Source organism: Pseudophryne corroboree, chromosome 8, assembly GCF_028390025.1.
Source record: "Pseudophryne corroboree isolate aPseCor3 chromosome 8, aPseCor3.hap2, whole genome shotgun sequence".
Lineage (NCBI taxonomy): Eukaryota > Metazoa > Chordata > Amphibia > Anura > Myobatrachidae > Pseudophryne > Pseudophryne corroboree.
Genome location: NC_086451.1, coordinates 92,550,081 through 92,566,538, shown reverse-complemented (window position 1 = coordinate 92,566,538; position 16,458 = coordinate 92,550,081). Strand labels below are relative to the sequence as shown.

Here is a 16,458-nt window from a genome sequence, read left to right as displayed (position 1 = left end):
GAATCGCTCAGGGCGGTTATTGCAAGCCTGGAAGAGGGGGATTTTATGGTGTCGCTGGACATCAAGGATGCTTACCTGCATGTCCCCATTTACTCACCTCACCAGGAGTACCTCAGGTTTGTGGTACAGGACTGTCATTACCAATTCCAGACGTTGCCGTTTGGTCTGTCCACGGCACTGAGGGTATTTACCAAGGTAATGGCCGAAATGATGATACTCCTTCGGAAGAAGGGAGTTATAATTATCCCGTACTTGGACGATCTCCTTATAAAGGCGAGGTCCAAGGAGCAGTTGTTAGTCAGCGTAGCACTATCTCGGGAAGTGCTGCAACAGCACGGCTGGATTCTGAATATCCCAAAGTCGCAGCTGATTCCTGCGACGCGTCTGCTGTTCTTGGGCATGATTCTGGACACAGAACAGAAGAAGATGTTTCTCCCGGTCGAGAAGGCCCAGGAATTGTCATCTCTGGTCAGGGACCTCCTGAAACCAAAACAGGTGTCGGTGCATCACTGCACGCGAGTCCTGGGAAAGATGGTGGCCTCTTACGAAGCAATTCCCTTCGGCAGGTTCCATGCAAGGATCTTTCAGTGGTGTCTCTGCTGTGGTGGTTGCAGAGTGCTCATCTTCTCGAGGGCCGCAGATTCGGCATACAGGACTGGGTCCTGGTGACCACGGATGTAAGCCTCCGAGGTTGGGGGGCAGTCACTCAGGGAAGGAACTTCCAAGGACAGTGGTCAAGTCAGGAGACTTCCCTACACATAAATATTCTGGAACTAAGGGCCATTTACAACGCTCTGAGTCGAGCAGAACCCCTGCTTCAAAACCAACCGGTGCTGATTCAGTCAGACAACATCACGGCGGTCGCCCATGTAAACCGCCAGGGCGGCAGAAGAAGCAGGATGGCAATGGCAGAAGCCACAAGGATTCTTCGATGGGCGGAGAATCACGTGCTAGCACTGTCAGCAGTGTTCATTCCGGGAGTGGACAACTGGGAAGCAGACTTCCTTAGCAGGCACGACCTCCACCCGGGAGAGTGGGGACTTCATCCAGAAGTCTTCACGCTGATTGTAAATCGTTGGGAATGGCCACAGGTGGACATGATGGCGTCCCGCCTCAACAAAAAGCTAAAAAGATATTGCGCCAGGTCAAGGGACCCTCAGGCGATAGCTGTGGACGCCCTAATGACACCGTGGGTGTACCAGTCGGTTTATGTGTTCCCTCCTCTTCCTCTCATACCCAAGGTACTGAGGATAATAAGAAAGAGAGGAGTAAGAACTATACTCATCGTTCCGGATTGGCCAAGAAGAACTTGGTACCCAGAACTACAAGAAATGATCTCAGAGGACCCATGGCCTCTGCTGCTCCGACAGGACCTGCTGCAGCAGGGGCCCTGTCTGTTCCAAGACTTACCGCGGCTGTGTTTGACGGCATGGCGGTTGAACGCCGGATCCTAACGGAAAAGGGCATTCCAGATGAAGTGATTCCTACGCTGATAAAAGCTAGGAAAGATGTGACAGCAAAACATTATCACCGCATATGGCGAAAATATGTTGCTTGGTGTGAGGCCAGGAAGGCCCCAACAGAGGAACTCCAGCTGGGTCGATTTCTGCACTTCCTACAGTCAGGAGTGACTATGGGCCTAAAATTGGGATCCATAAAAGTCCAGATTTCGGCCCTATCTATTTTCTTTCAAAAAGAACTGGCTTCACTGCCTGAAGTTCAGACGTTTGTTAAGGGAGTGCTGCATATTCAGCCCCCTTTTGTGCCTCCAGTGGCACCTTGGGATCTCAACGTTGTGTTGGATTTCCTGAAATCACATTGGTTTGAGCCACTTAAGACCGTGGAGTCGAAGTATCTCACGTGGAAGGTAGTCATGCTGTTGGCCTTGGCCTCAGCTAGACGTGTGTCAGAGTTGGCAGCTTTGTCATGTAAAAGCCCATATCTGATTTTCCATATGGACAGGGCAGAATTGAGGACTCGTCCCCATTTTCTCCCAAAGGTGGTATCAGCGTTTTATTTGAACCAACCTATTGTGGTGCCTGCGGCTACTCGGGACTTGGAGGATTCCAAGTTGCTGGACGTAGTCCGGGCCCTGAAAATCTATGTTTCCAGGATGGCTAGAGTCAGAAAAACTGACTCGCTATTTATCCTGCATGCACCCAACAAGCTGGGTGCTCCTGCTTCAAAGCAGACTATTGCTCGCTGGATCTGTAGCACGATTCAGCTTGCACATTCTGCGGCTTGACTGCCGCATCCTAAATCAGTAAAAGCCCATTCCACGAGAAAGGTGGGCTCTTCTTGGGCGGCTGCCCGAGGGGTCTCGGCTTTACAACTTTGCCGAGCTGCTACTTGGTCGGGTTCAAACACTTTTGCAAAATTCTACAAGTTTGATACCCTGGCTGAGGAGGACCTTGAGTTTGCTCATTCGGTGCTGCAGAGTCATCCGCACTCTCCCGCCCGTTTGGGAGCTTTGGTATAATCCCCATGGTCCTTACGGAGTACCCAGCATCCACTAAGGCGTCCGAGAAAATAAGAATTTACTCACCGGTAATTCTATTTCTCGTAGTCCGTAGTGGATGCTGGGAGCCCGTCCCAAGTGCGGACTCTCTGCAATACTTGTATATAGTTTTTGCTTAACTAAAGGGTTATTGTTATGAGCCATCTGTAAAATGAGGCTCATTTGTTGTTCATACTGTTAGCTGGGTATATTTATCACAAGTTGTACGGTGTGATTGGTGTGGCTGGTATGAGTCTTACCCTGGATTCCAAATCCTTTCCTAGTAATGTCAGCTCTTCCGGGCACAGTTTCCCTAACTGAGGTCTGGAGGAGGGGCATAGAGGGAGGAGCCGGTGCACACCAGATATAGTACCTAATCTTTCTTTTAAGAGTGCCCAGTCTCCTGCGGAGCCCGTCTATTCCCCATGGTCCTTACGGAGTACCCAGCATCCACTACGGACTACGAGAAATGGAATTACCGGTGAGTAAATTCTTATTTTTGTCCAGATACGTTAAATCTAAAATGCAATTCAGACATTTTTTATTTACATTTTAGAGGGGAAAAAAATACTTATCCCAATAACAAACACTTGTCTGAGGTTCTTGCTGCATGTTTGGATGAAATTGTGAATCTCCTGCAACCGCGTTATGGGCCTAATTCAGATCTGTTCGCTCACTAGCTATTTTTTTGCAGCGATGCGAACAGATAATCGCCGCCTATAGGGGAGTGTATTTTAGATTTGCAAGAGTGCGAATGCGTGTGCAGCCGCCCTGTACAAAAACAGCTTGTGCAGTTTCTGAGTAGCTCTGACCCTACTTAGCCGATGCGAACAATTCAGCCTATTCGAGCCTGAAATTGACTTCGGACACCCGCGCTGCAAACGCCTCGACACTCCTGCGTTTTTCCAAACTCTCCCAGAAAACGGTCAGTTGACACCCACAAAAGCCCTCTTCCTTTCAATCTCCTTGCGATCGGCTGTGCGAATGGATTCTTCACTAGAACCAGTGCACAGCAACGATCCGCTTTGTACCCGTATGACGCGCCTGCTCATTGCGGTGCATGCGCAGTAGTTTTCCTGATCGCTGCGCAGCAAAAAATGCTAGCGAGCGAACATATCTGAATTAGGCCCTATATCCTTTAGATCAAGCAATGCTATAGCAATATTTCTCTTACGTCCTAGAGGATGCTGGGGACTCCGTAAGGACCATGGGGTATAGACGGCTCCGCAGGAGACATGGGCACTTTAAGACTTTAGAATGGGTGTGCACTGTCTCCTCCCTCTGTGCACCTCCTCCAGACCTCAGTTAGATCCTGTGCCCAGTGGAGACTGGATGCACTGCAGGGGAGCTCCACTGAGTTTCTCTGAAAATACTTTTGTTAGGTTTTTTATTTTCAGGGAGCACTGCTGGCAACAGGCTCCCTGCCTCGTGGGACTGAGGAGAGAGAAGCAGGACCTACTTAAATGATAGGCTCTGCTTCTTAGGCTACTGGACACCATTAGCTCCAGAGGGTCGGAACGCAGGTCTCACCCTCGCCGTTTGTCCCGGAGCCGCGCCGCCGTCCTCCTCACAGAGCCGGAAGATAGAAGCCAGGTGAGTATGAGAAGAAAGAAGACTTCAAAGGCGGCAGAATACTTCAGATCTTCAATGAGGTACACGCGCCATTGCTCCCCACACACACACACACACGGCACTGTACGGGTGCAGGGCGCAAGGGGGGGGCGCCCTGGGCAGCAATTATTACCTCAAAAACAGCACTGGCACAGTTCTCGGATACTGTGGAGGCAGTTTAGTATAAAATCCCCGCCAGTATAAAGAAATTGAGCGGGACCGAAGCCCGCCGTCGAGGGGGCGTGGCTTGATCCTCCAGCATTAACCAGCGCCATTTTCTCCACAGCATGCTGCAGAGAAGTGCTCCCGGACTCTCCCCTGCTGAACAATAACAGGGGGCAAAAACGAGGGGGGGGGGGGGGGGGGGCACATTTATTTGGTGCAGATCGTACGTACATATGTATATATATATATATATATATATATACATACATACATACATATATATATATATATATATATATATATATATATATATATATATATATGTATATGTATATATATATATATATATATGTATGTATATATATATATATATATATATATATATAAAAAGCGCTATTTAGGCAGGGACCTTGGTTTCAGTATATTGTGGCGCTGGGTGTGTGCTGGCATACTCTATCTCTGTGTCTCCAAAGGGCCTTATTGTGGGTCAGTCCCCATATTTATTTATCCCAGTGTGTGTGGGGGTGTCAGTACGTGTGTGTCGACATGTCTGAAGCGGAAGGCTCGTCTAGGGAGGATGCAGAGCAGATGGTGGTGGTGTCTCCGTCGGCACAGCCGACACCTGATTGGGTGGACATGTGGAATGTTTTGAATGCTAATGTGGCTTTATTACAGATTGGACAAAGCAGAGTCCAAAGACAAGCAGGGAATTAACCCATGGCTTTTACTGTGTCCCAGGACCCTTCAGGGTCACACAAACGTCCCTTTACCCAGTTAGCAGACACTGATACCGACACGGATTCCGACTCCAGTGTCGACTAGGATGATGCAAGGTTGCACCCATGGGTCGCGAAAGTATTCAATATATGATTATTGCAATAAAAAATGCGACTACGGGAGCCCTATTTAGACCTGCAATAGCGTCGGCAGGGGTAGGTAGCGCAATTACAGCTTGTACTGATAACTTGTCTTATGACATTGACACCCTGGATAAAGATAGTATGGTGTTGACCTTAGGTCACATCAAGGATGCAGCACTATATATGAGAGAGGCTGCGAGAGATATTGGGCTTTTGGGTTCAAGAGCTAATGCCATGGCAGGTTCTACTTGTAGGTCCCTGCGGACCCGTCAATAGACAGGTGATGCTGGCTCAAAGAGTCATATGGAGGCTTTACCTTGCAAGGGTGAAGTTTAATTTGGGGAGAGCCTCGCGGACCTGGTTTTCACAGCTACCGCGGGTAAGTCGTCTTTTCGGCCTTACGTTCCCCCACAGCAAAAGGAAACACCCTAATAACAGATGCAGTCCTTTCGGTAACGTAAGTTCAGTAAGGGGCGTGGCTTTCTTTCCTCGCCAGAGGTAGAGGGAAAAGAACACCGGCTACGACTAGTTCACAGGAAAAATGTCCTCCCCGGCCTCTACCAAATCCATCAAAGAGGTGCTTCCACACCGATTTTCAAATCGGCCTTGCCAGCTACTTCCCCGGAGAGGAAAATAGTTTTGGCTGCCATACTAAAGCTGTGTCAACAGCAAGTGATTATCATGGTTCCCCTAGTGCAACAGGAAAAGGGTTTTAGTCAACCCTATTTGTGGTCCCAAAGCCGGATGGCTCGGTCAGACCAATTCTGAATCTAAAATCCTTAAACCTATTTTAAAGAGGTTCAAACTCAAGATGGAATCTCTCAAGGCAAGGATATCCAGCCTGGAAAGGGGGGGATTTTATGGTGTCACTAGACATAAAGGATGCATACCTTCATGTCCCCATACTGTATATCCTCCTCATCGGGCATACCTAAGATTCACTGTACAGGATTGTCATTACCAGTTTCAGACGTTGCCGTTTGGGCTTTCCACGGCCCCGAGGATTTTCACCAAGGTAATGGCGGAAATGATGGTGTTCCTGCGCAAGCAGGGTGTCACAATTATCCCGTACTTGGACGATCTCCTAATAAAAGCGAGATCTAGAGCAGTTCCTGAACAGAGTATCACTTTCCCTGAAGGTGTTGGGCTTTCCACGGCCCCGAGAATTTTCACCAAGGTAATGGCGGAAATGATGGTGCTCCTGCGCAAGCAAGGGGTCACAAGTATCACATACTTGGACGATCTCCTGATATATGCGAGTTCAAGGGAACAGTTATTAAAAACCGTGTCTCTCTCCCTGAGAGTACTACAACAGCACAGCTGGATTCTAAATCTACCTAAGTCGCAGTTGGTTCCGATAACTCGGCTGTCTTTTGTGGGCATGATTCTGGATACGGGAAAACAAAGGGGTTTTTCTCCCAGTGGAAAAAGCCCAGGAACTCCAGAACATGATCAAAGACCTGTTAAAGCCAAACAGAGTGTCAGTTCATCAATGCACTCGAGTATTGGGAAAGATGGTGGCGGCCTACGAGGCCATTCCATTCAGCAGGTTCCATGCAAGGACCTTTCAGTGGGATCTTCTGGACAAGTGGTCAGGGTCACATCTGCGGATACATCGGAAGATACCCTGTCCCCCAGGGCCAGGGTCTCTCTCTCTCTCTCTCTCTCTCTCTCTCCTGTGGTGGCTCCAGAGTACTCCCCTTCTAGAGGGTCGCAGGTTCGGCATTCAAGATTGGGTTCTTGTGTCCACGGACGCGAGCCTCCGAGGATGGGGAGCAGTCACACAGGGAAACAATTTTCAGGGAATATGGTCAAGCCAGGAGGCTTGTCTACACGTCAATATACTGGAATTTAGGGCCATATACAACGGCCTCCGACAGGCGGAGAATATTCTTCGCAACCTACCTGTTCTGTTACAGTCAGACAACGTCACAGCTGGGGCGCATGTGAACCGCGGGACATGAAGCAGAGCAGCAATGGCAGAAGCCACCAGGATTCTTCGCTGGGCGGAAAATCATGTAAGCGCTCTGTCAGTGGTCTTCATTGCGGGAGTAGACATCTGGGAAGCAGACTTCCTCAGCAGACACGATCTCCATCCAGGAGAGTGGAGACTTCAACAAGAAGTTTTTGCAGAGGTGACAAGTCGATGGGGACTTCCTCAAATAGACATGATGGCGTCACGCCTTAACAGAAAGCTTCGGACGTATTGTTCCTGGTCAAGGGACCCTCAGGCAGTGGCAGTGGACGCCCTGGTGACACCGTGGGTGTTTCAGTCGGTCTCTGTGTTCCCTCCACTTCCTCGCATCTCAAGGATATTGAGAATCGTAAGACGAACAAGAGTGCACACAATACTCGTTGTTCCAGATTGGCCTCGAAGGGCCTGGAGCTCAGATCTTCAGGAAATGATCACAGAAGATCCGTGGCCTCTTCCTCTCAGGGAGGACCTGTTACTACAGGGGCCCTGTGTGTTCCAAGACTTACCGCGGTTACGTTTGACGGCATGGCGGTTGAACACCAAATCCTAGCTAGGAAAGGTATTCCGGATAAAGTCGTCCCTACTCTTATTACAGCTAGGAAGGAGGTAACGGCGAAACACTATCACCATATCGGGAGAAAATATGTGTCTTGGTGTGAAGCCAAGAATGCCCTAAGGATGATTCTCAACTGGGTAGTTTTCTCCATTTTCTGCAGTCAGGTGTGGATATGGGCCTGACGTTAGGCTCCATTAAGGTGCAGATTTCGGGTTTATCTATATTCTTTCAGAAGGTATTGGCTTCTCTCCCAGAAGTCCAGACTTTTGTAAAGGCAGTGTGGCTCATCCAACCTCCTTTTGTGCCTCCAGTGGCACCGTGTGACCTTAACGTGGTGTTACAGTTCCTTAAATCACACTGATTTGAACCTCTTCAAACAATTGAATTGAAGTTTCTCACTTGGAAAGTGGTCATGGTATTGGCCTTGACATCTGCAAGGCGGTTGTCCGACTTAGCGGCTTTGTCTTACGAGAGCCCCTATCTGATTTTCCATGCGGATAAAGCAGAGTTGAGGACTCGTCCTCATTTTCTGCCTAAGGTGGTTTCGTCATTTCATATGAACCAACCTATTGTGGTGCCTGTGGCTATGGGTGCCTTGGAGGATTCCAAGTCCCTTGATGTAGTCAGGGCCTTAAAGATTTCTATCGCCAGAACGGCTAGGGTTAGGAAAACAGAGGCACTGTTTGTCCTGTATGCAGCCAACAAGGTTGGCGCTCCTGCGTCTAAACAGACTATTGCTCGCTGGATCTGTAACACGATTCCGCAGGCTCATTCTACGGCAGGATTGCCGGTTCCAAAATTCGGGAAAGGCCCATTCCACTAGGAAGGTGGGCTCTTCTTGGGCGGCTGCCCGAGGCGTCTTGGCATTACAGCTTTGCCCAGCTGCTACTTGGTCGGGTTCAAACACTTTTGCAAAGTTCTACAAGTTTGATACCCTGGCTGAGGAGGACCTCATGTTTGCTCAATCGGTGCTGCAGAGTCATCCGCACTCTCCCGCCTGGTCTGGAGCTTTGGTATAATCCCCATGGTCCTTACGGAGTCCCCAGCATCCTCTAGGACGTAAGAGAAAATAAGATTTTAACCCTACCGGTAAATCTTTTTCTCCTAGTCCGTAGAGGATGCTGGGCGCCCGTCCCAGTGCGGAAAAATTCTGCAAGGCTTGTATATAGTTGTTGCTTACATAAGGGTTATGTTACGGTTGAGATCAGTCTCTGGCTAATGCTGTTGTTCATGCTGTTAACTGGTTCGTATATACCATGTTGTACGGTGTGTATGGTGTGGCTGGTAGGTATCTCGCCCTTAGATTAACAAAAATCCTTTCCTCGTACTGTCAGTCTCCTCTGGGCACAGTCCTAACTGAGGTCTGGAGGAGGGGCATAGAGGGAGGAGCCAGTGCACACCCATTCTAAAGTCTTAAAGTGCCCATGTCTCCTGCGGAGCTTTCCTTACCCCATGGTCCTTACGGAGTCCCCAGCATCCTCTACGGACTAGGAGAAAAAGATTTACCGGTAGGTTTAAAATCTTATTTTTTGTGTCTTAAGCTGGGTCACACTGGCAGATATATCTGCAATTCAATTGATATATCTGCAGTTCGGTTGTTCATACACACAGAAAGGTGCGCCAATATATCTTATGATGCCCATATGCTTGTGAGATAATCTGTGCTAACCTTCGATTTCGACCGGATCTGTGAGAGAAATCGAAGGGTTGTATGCACATTTTAGATGCCTTGCGACGCGCGGGCACGCCAGTCGAATCTCGCATCTCAAGATAGTATGTGCTGCACTTAATATTTATCGAATCGCAGTGCGATCGCATGTGTTTTTAAAAACATATGCGATATATCGCACTGCGAGGGGCCCCCGCCGGGAGCGGATGGAGGCCGCTCCCACTCGGCGGTGACGTGCCCATCACGTGATTACCATGCGATCTATCGCATGATCGCATGGTAATCACTTTGGCAGTTCAGTGTATGGGCACCATTAAAGATATAAAGTATCTGATGTCCAATTTGTTTGCAGCTATATATGCTGTTGGGAGTGGATCATACACACAGAAAGATGCACCAATATATCTGCAGATATATTGCTAATCTGCTGTGTTGCCCAGCAGGTGCAATATATCCGTGAAAGACGTAATTCACAGACATATTGCTTGTACACACCTGCAGATCAGCAAAATATATATTGGCCGATCAATTAATTGGCCAATATATCTACCAGTGTGTACCCAGCATAATACACAAATGTCTTGTTTTATTACATAGGGTGAAATTTATCAAAGCTTGGAGAGGGATAGGTTGTGTTTGAAAAATGACAGAAGCATGTTGGTTAGTACTTATCTTTCTCTTCTTAAACCATTACATGTTTGTAAATTTTAAAGATTTAACTCAAGCACAAAGGTCTTATTAGGCTGTCATCCCCCTAAGATGCAATAGGCAATATCGATTGGTTAGCTATTGTCACCTGTGTAAATTTGTCTCCTGTTCCTTGCAGCCTGTGGCAAATGCCTCGTTGGACAATCGGGTGAAGGATAATGATCCTATTCTTAACGCAATAAAAGATGAGGTGAGTGTACTAAAGAAATGCACATTTAAAAAATGCACAGTAATGCTTTCTGTTTTGGAGGAGAAACAATGCCTGTGTCTGTGCAAAGGGTTCTTTACAGTAAAAGTAGTAAAGCTGTAGAATAATCTGCTGTTGATGTAGTATTATTAAAAAACTATTCTAATCATATGCAGTTAAAAAAGGGGCAGTGCAGCTAAGGATGCACAAAGAGAGTGCTCATCCAAACACTCAAAACAAGCAGTGTATGTAAAATAGATGTGCATCTGTTCAGCAGACTGAACTGACAGTTTTTAGTTGAAAAAACAAATATGTGAAATAAAAATGACACCCAGGGTACTACCAAACACCACAATATAAATGTAAGCAGCAATGTAAACCTCCTTTCTTCAAGGATCCTGTAACAAGGGGCCTAATTCAGACCTGATCGCTAGCAGGCGATTTTTGCACTACTGCGAACGGAGAGTCGCTGCCTACAGGGGAGTGTATTTTAGCTGTGCAAGTGTGTGAACGCATGTGTAGCAGAGCTGTACAGATGTTGTGCAGACTCTGCGCAGCCCAGGACTGACTCAGCTGCTGCGATCTCTTCAGCCTGTCCGGGACCGGAACTGACATCAGACACCCTCCCTGCACACGCATGTACACGTCTGCGTTTTTCCAACCACTCCCAGAAAACGGTCAGTTGACACCCACAAACGTCTCCTTGCGAACGCCCGTGTGAATGGATCCTTCGCACAAACCCATCGCTGAGCGGCGATCCGCTTTGTACCCGTGTGACTCGCCTGCGCATTGCGGAGTTTGCGCAGTTTAGACCTGATCGCCCGCTGTACGATAACGCAGCCTAGCGATCAGGTCTGAATTACTGCCAATATGTACTCTCCATACACTACTGTTGAAGCAGTGCCTGTGTCTGTGCTAGGGGTTATTTATAGTAAAATTAGTAAAGCTGTAGAATATTCTACTACTGAAGCAGTGTCTGTTTAAGGGTTATTTACGGGATGTAGTTACTATCCCGGCGGTCGGGATCCTGCAGTCAGAATATGGACACCAGGATCCCGACCGCCGAGAATGCCGACAGCTGCACCAGGGTTATTTACACTCATGGGTGTCCACGACACCCATAGAGTGGAAATAGAACCTGTGGCGAGCGCACCGTGCCTGCAAGGGGCTTTCTAGCGCTCGCCCCGCTGCTGTCATTCTGGTGGCCGGAATCCTGGCAGCCGGGATTCCATACCCAACCCTTATTTACTGTAAAAGTAGTGAAGATATTTGCTTACAGTAAAAGTGGTGAAGAGATTTCTTTACAGTAAAAGTAGTAAAGCTGTAGAATATTCTACTATTGAAGCAGTGTCTGTCTAATGGTGCCCATACACTTGTAAGATTATCGGTGCTATCCTTCGGTTTCTACCTCAACTGTGAGAAAAATCGAAGAATTGTATGCACATTTTAGGTACCTTGAGACGCGATGCGCGGGCACGCCGCTCGACTGACGCGTCTCAAGATAGTATGCGCTGCACTTAATATTTCTCGCATCGCAGTGCGATCGCATTTGGTTTTCTCTAACGTCCTAAGTGGATGCTGGGGACTCCGTAAGGACCATGGGGAATAGCGGCTCCGCAGGAGACTGGGCACAAAAGTAAAGCTTTAGAACTACCTGGTGTGAATTGGCTCCTCCCCCTATGACCCTCCTCCAAGCCTCAGTTAGATTTTTGTGCCCGAACGAGAAGGGTGCACACTAGGTGGCTCTCCTGAGCTGCTTAGTGAAAAGTTTAGTTTTAGGTTTTTTATGTTCAGTGAGACCTGCTGGCAACAGGCTCACTGCATCGAGGGACTAAGGGGAGAAGAAGCGAACTCACCTGCGTGCAGAGTGGATTGGGCTTCTTAGGCTACTGGACATTAGCTCCAGAGGGACCGATCACAGGCCCAGCCATGGATAGGTCCCAGAGCCGCGCCGCCGGCCCCCTTACAGAGCCAGAAGACAGAAGAGGTCCGGAAAATCGGCGGCTGAAGACGTCCTGTCTTCAACAAGGTAGCGCACAGCACTGCAGCTGTGCGCCATTGCTCTCAGCACACTTCACACTCCGGTCACTGAGGGTGCAGGGCGCTGGGGGGGGGGGCGCCCTGAGACGCAATAAAAACACCTTGGATGGCAAAAAAATGCATCACATATAGCTCCTGGGCTATATGGATGAATTTAACCCCTGCCAGAATACACAGAAAAACGGGAGATAAGGCCGCCGAGAAGGGGGCGGAGCCTATCTCCTCAGCACACTGGCGCCATTTTCCCTCACAGCTCCGTTGCAGGGTTAAAAAAGAGAGGGGGGCACTAATTAGGCGCAGTATTAAAAATACAGCAGCTATAAGGGGAAAAACACTTATATAAGGTTATCCCTGTATATATATATATATATAGCGCTCTGGTGTGTGCTGGCAAACTCTCCCTCTGTCTCCCCAAAGGGCTAGTGGGGTCCTGTCCTCTATCAGAGCATTCCCTGTGTGTGTGCTGTGTGTCGGTACGTTTGTGTCGACATGTATGAGGAGAAAAATGATGTGGAGACGGAGCAGATTGCCTGTAATAGTGATGTCACCCCCTAGGGGGTCGACACCTGAGTGGATGAACTGTTGGAAGGAATTACGTGACCGTGTCAGCTCTGTATAAAAGACAGTGGTTGACATGAGACAGCCGGCTACTCAGCTTGTGCCTGTCCAGACGTCTCATAGGCCGTCAGGGGCTCTAAAGCGCCCGTTACCTCAGATGGCAGATATAGACGCCGACACGGATACTGACTCCAGTGTCGACGGTGAAGAGACAAATGTGACTTCCAGTAGGGCCACACGTTACATGATTGAGGCAATGAAAAATGTTTTACACATTTCTGATAATACGAGTACCACCAAAAAGGGGTATTATGTTCGGTGAGGAAAAACTACCTGTAGTTTTCCTGAATCTGAGAAATTAAATGAGGTGTGTGATGATGCGTGGTTTTCCCCCGATAACAACTGATAATTTCTAAAATGTTATTGGCATTATATCCTTTCCCGCCAGAGGTTAGGGTGCGTTGGGAAACACCCCCTAGGGTGGATAAAGCGCTCACACGCTTGTAAGAACAAGGGCTCTACCCTCTCCTGAGATGGCCGCCCTTAAGGATCCTGCTGATAGAAAGCAGGAGGGTATCCTAAAATGTATTTACACACATACTGGTGTTATACTGCGACCAGCAATCGCCTCAGCCTGGATGTGCAGTGCTGGGTTGGCGTGGTCGGATTCCCTGACTGAAAATATTGATACCCTAGATAGGGACAGTATATTATTGCCTATAGAGCATTTAAAAGATTCATTTCTATATATGCGTGATGCACAGCGGAATATTTGCCGACTGGCATCAAGTCTAAGTGCGTTGTCCATTTCTGCCAGTAGAGGGTTATGGACACGACAGTGGTCAGGTGATGCGGATTCCAAACGGCATTTGGAAGTATTGCCTTATTAAGGGGAGGAGTTATTTGGGGTCGGTCTTTCAGACCTGGTGGCCACGGCAACAGCTGGGAAATCCACGTTTGTACCCCAGGTCGCCTCTCAACATAAGAAGACGCCGTATTATCAGGTCTTTTCGTGGGCAAGCGGGCAAAGGGTTCCTCATTTCTTTTTCATCCACTAGGGGTCACTGGAGTACTCTTGGGATATGGACGGCTTCCACCGGAAGAAGGCACTGAATAAATTAATTTTGAGACTACTCCTCCCCTCCATATCCTCGAGCACCTCAGTGTTTTTTCTGTGCTCGACACAGAAGGCTGGTGGAGTTTGTCCACAAGTATTGGAATTTTTTCTAAGTTTTGTTTTTTCTTTCAATAATTGCCACATCCTTTCCCCCCTTCTGAGAGGCGTGGGTCAGGGATAGTGGAAGCTGCTGAGAGCAGCTGTGAGTGTCGGACCTCTCTGTAAAGAGCTCCCTCACACCACGTGCAGGCTGCCTGCTAGAAGCTGGACGGAGCTTGAATAAGAAGCCCCGTCATAGACCTCGTTACTGTCCAGGTATGTTGGGTAGGGGCGGTCAGCTTACGCTGCCGCCCCACTGTTGAGGGAATGTATTGGGGGACAGCCTGAGCACATTATCCAGCGCCGCATTCTAGATACATTGCCCGGAGCACGTGTGCATAGGCCGCTTCACGGCTCTATGCAGTGCGCTCTCTGCTCCCGCTGACCGCCGCTCCCAGCACCTCAGCCGCCGATGAGTTCCCCGCTGCCTGGCTACACAGGTATAGGCCGCTCCACGGCTCTATGCTGTGTGTTCTCCCGCGACTCGGAGCGCGTGTGCATAGGCCGCTCCACGGCTCTATGCAGTACGCTCTCTGCTCCCGCTGACCGCCGCTCCCAGCGCCGCAGCAGCCGATGAGTTCCCCGCTGCCTTGGCTACACAGGTATAGGCCGCTCCACGGCCCTATGCTGTGCGTTCCACGGTGCCTCCGACCCGGTGCTGTACACGGAGTTCGTGGGGGTGGGGGGAGACACATTAGCAGTATTAGCAGTATTAAGCTTTGACTGTGTATTATACGGAAAACTTGGTATTTAACATACTTCATGTTTCTCCTGTCTGTTCCAGGGTTCCTATATTACATCTCTACTTAAGAGGGGTGTTAGGGGAATTTGGGAATCAGTTTTCTTATTGCTGGCGTGCACTGCACTTGCCTGATATATACAAAGAACCTTAGTGTTATTACTGAGTCGTGCAAACTGTCTGTGTGTAGTTTGTATTGTCTGTCTTCATAATGAGTAAGACACCAGCAAAATCTAAGAAACAATTTTCTTGTCATGTCTGTAAAAGTGTGTTGCCTGATGGATCTACCACATGTACAGTATGTGTTATTAATACAAATACGATTTCCACTCCAGAATTAAAGCCAGGTTCGTCTCCGGACCCTCCATGGGCTATGCTTGCAAATGTCTTAGCTGGTTTGCAATCAGAATTGGCCGCCTCTCGTGAAGAGCGGGAGGCGGCAAGATCTGAGTTTAAGAGGAGACCGCTTGAGTTACCAGAGGAGTCTCAATCTGGTCAAAAGTCCACCTTGGGTGGAAAGGATAAGTTTCCTTTTCCTAATTATTTGCCAGTTTCTGCGATGCTAGACCTCACTGAACATGAGTATGAGGAGGGCGAAATAGACCAACAGTCAGACAGTGACGATTTTGACAGCCCAGGCATTGATCATCTCATCAGAGCAGTGCGTCAGTCGCTGGAGTTTACGGAAACTGAGGAGCCTCTGACGAATGATGAAGTAGTCTTTACTAAACGACAGAGATCTCCGATGTGTTTTCCTGTTTCGGAATCTCTTAATAAAATGTTACTGGAAACACGGAAAAATCCGGATAAACGGTTTTCTATACCTCGTAGATTTAAATCGAGTTACCCGTTTCCAGAGTCCATGACAGCTACATGGGAGAACCCACCTTTGGTGGATTCGTCCGTATCTAAACTTACAAGGAAGTTAACCATACCAGTACCAACTGCTACTACGCTTAAAGACCCTGCAGATCGTAAAATAGAATCTATGCTAAAGTCCATGTATACAGCAGCAGGAGTGCTGCTGAGACCTGGGTTGGTTGGCATTTGGGTTACTAAAGCATTAATGGTATGGATAAAAGCGCTCAAGTCGGCTCTACAGGATGATCATCTTATACTTCTCGCGGATCAAATCTGGGAAGCTGCTGAATATCTATGTACAGCTTCTACTGACGTCTGTCAGCTTACTTCTCGCCTTTCTTCATCGCTAGTCACAGCACGACGAGCACTTTGGCTACGTTCTTGGCAAGCGGAGGCGGAGGTTAAAAAAGGTATAGAGGCATTACCTTACGGTGGCGAGAAGCTTTTCGGTCCTGAATTGGACAGATGGATTTCTGAGGCTACGGGAGGAAAGTCTGTGTTTCTTCCATCGCCTACAACTGTACCTAAACGGAAATATTCTGGTCCGGCGTTCAAATCCTTTAGAACTCAGCCCTTTCGTGGGCGGGGCACAGGAGCGGTCACGCTTGGTAGAAGAGGTCGGGGACGTGGTGCCCAACAATCCAATGCACGTCGTCAAGACGCTAAGACCACTAACAAGCCAGTGGCATGACGGGCTCCCAGCCCATCTCGGATCTCCAATTGTGGGAGCACGCCTTCAGAGCTTTCAGGGGGCGTGGCTTCAGACGTCCACAGATGGGTGGATCCGCAATTTAGTGATAGAGGGTTACAAAATAG

General features: G+C 48.6%; 1 protein-coding gene across 1 annotated transcript in view; it reads left to right on the top strand.

The window, feature by feature from the left end:
- NUP214 (nucleoporin 214) overlaps positions 1-16,458 on the top strand; it is a 395,449-nt gene that overhangs the window by 212,318 nt on the left and 166,673 nt on the right. The window contains exon 15 of the mRNA XM_063936801.1: positions 10,160-10,231. Coding sequence (XP_063792871.1) covers positions 10,160-10,231 — 72 coding nt within the window. The remainder of the gene's footprint in view (positions 1-10,159; positions 10,232-16,458) is intronic.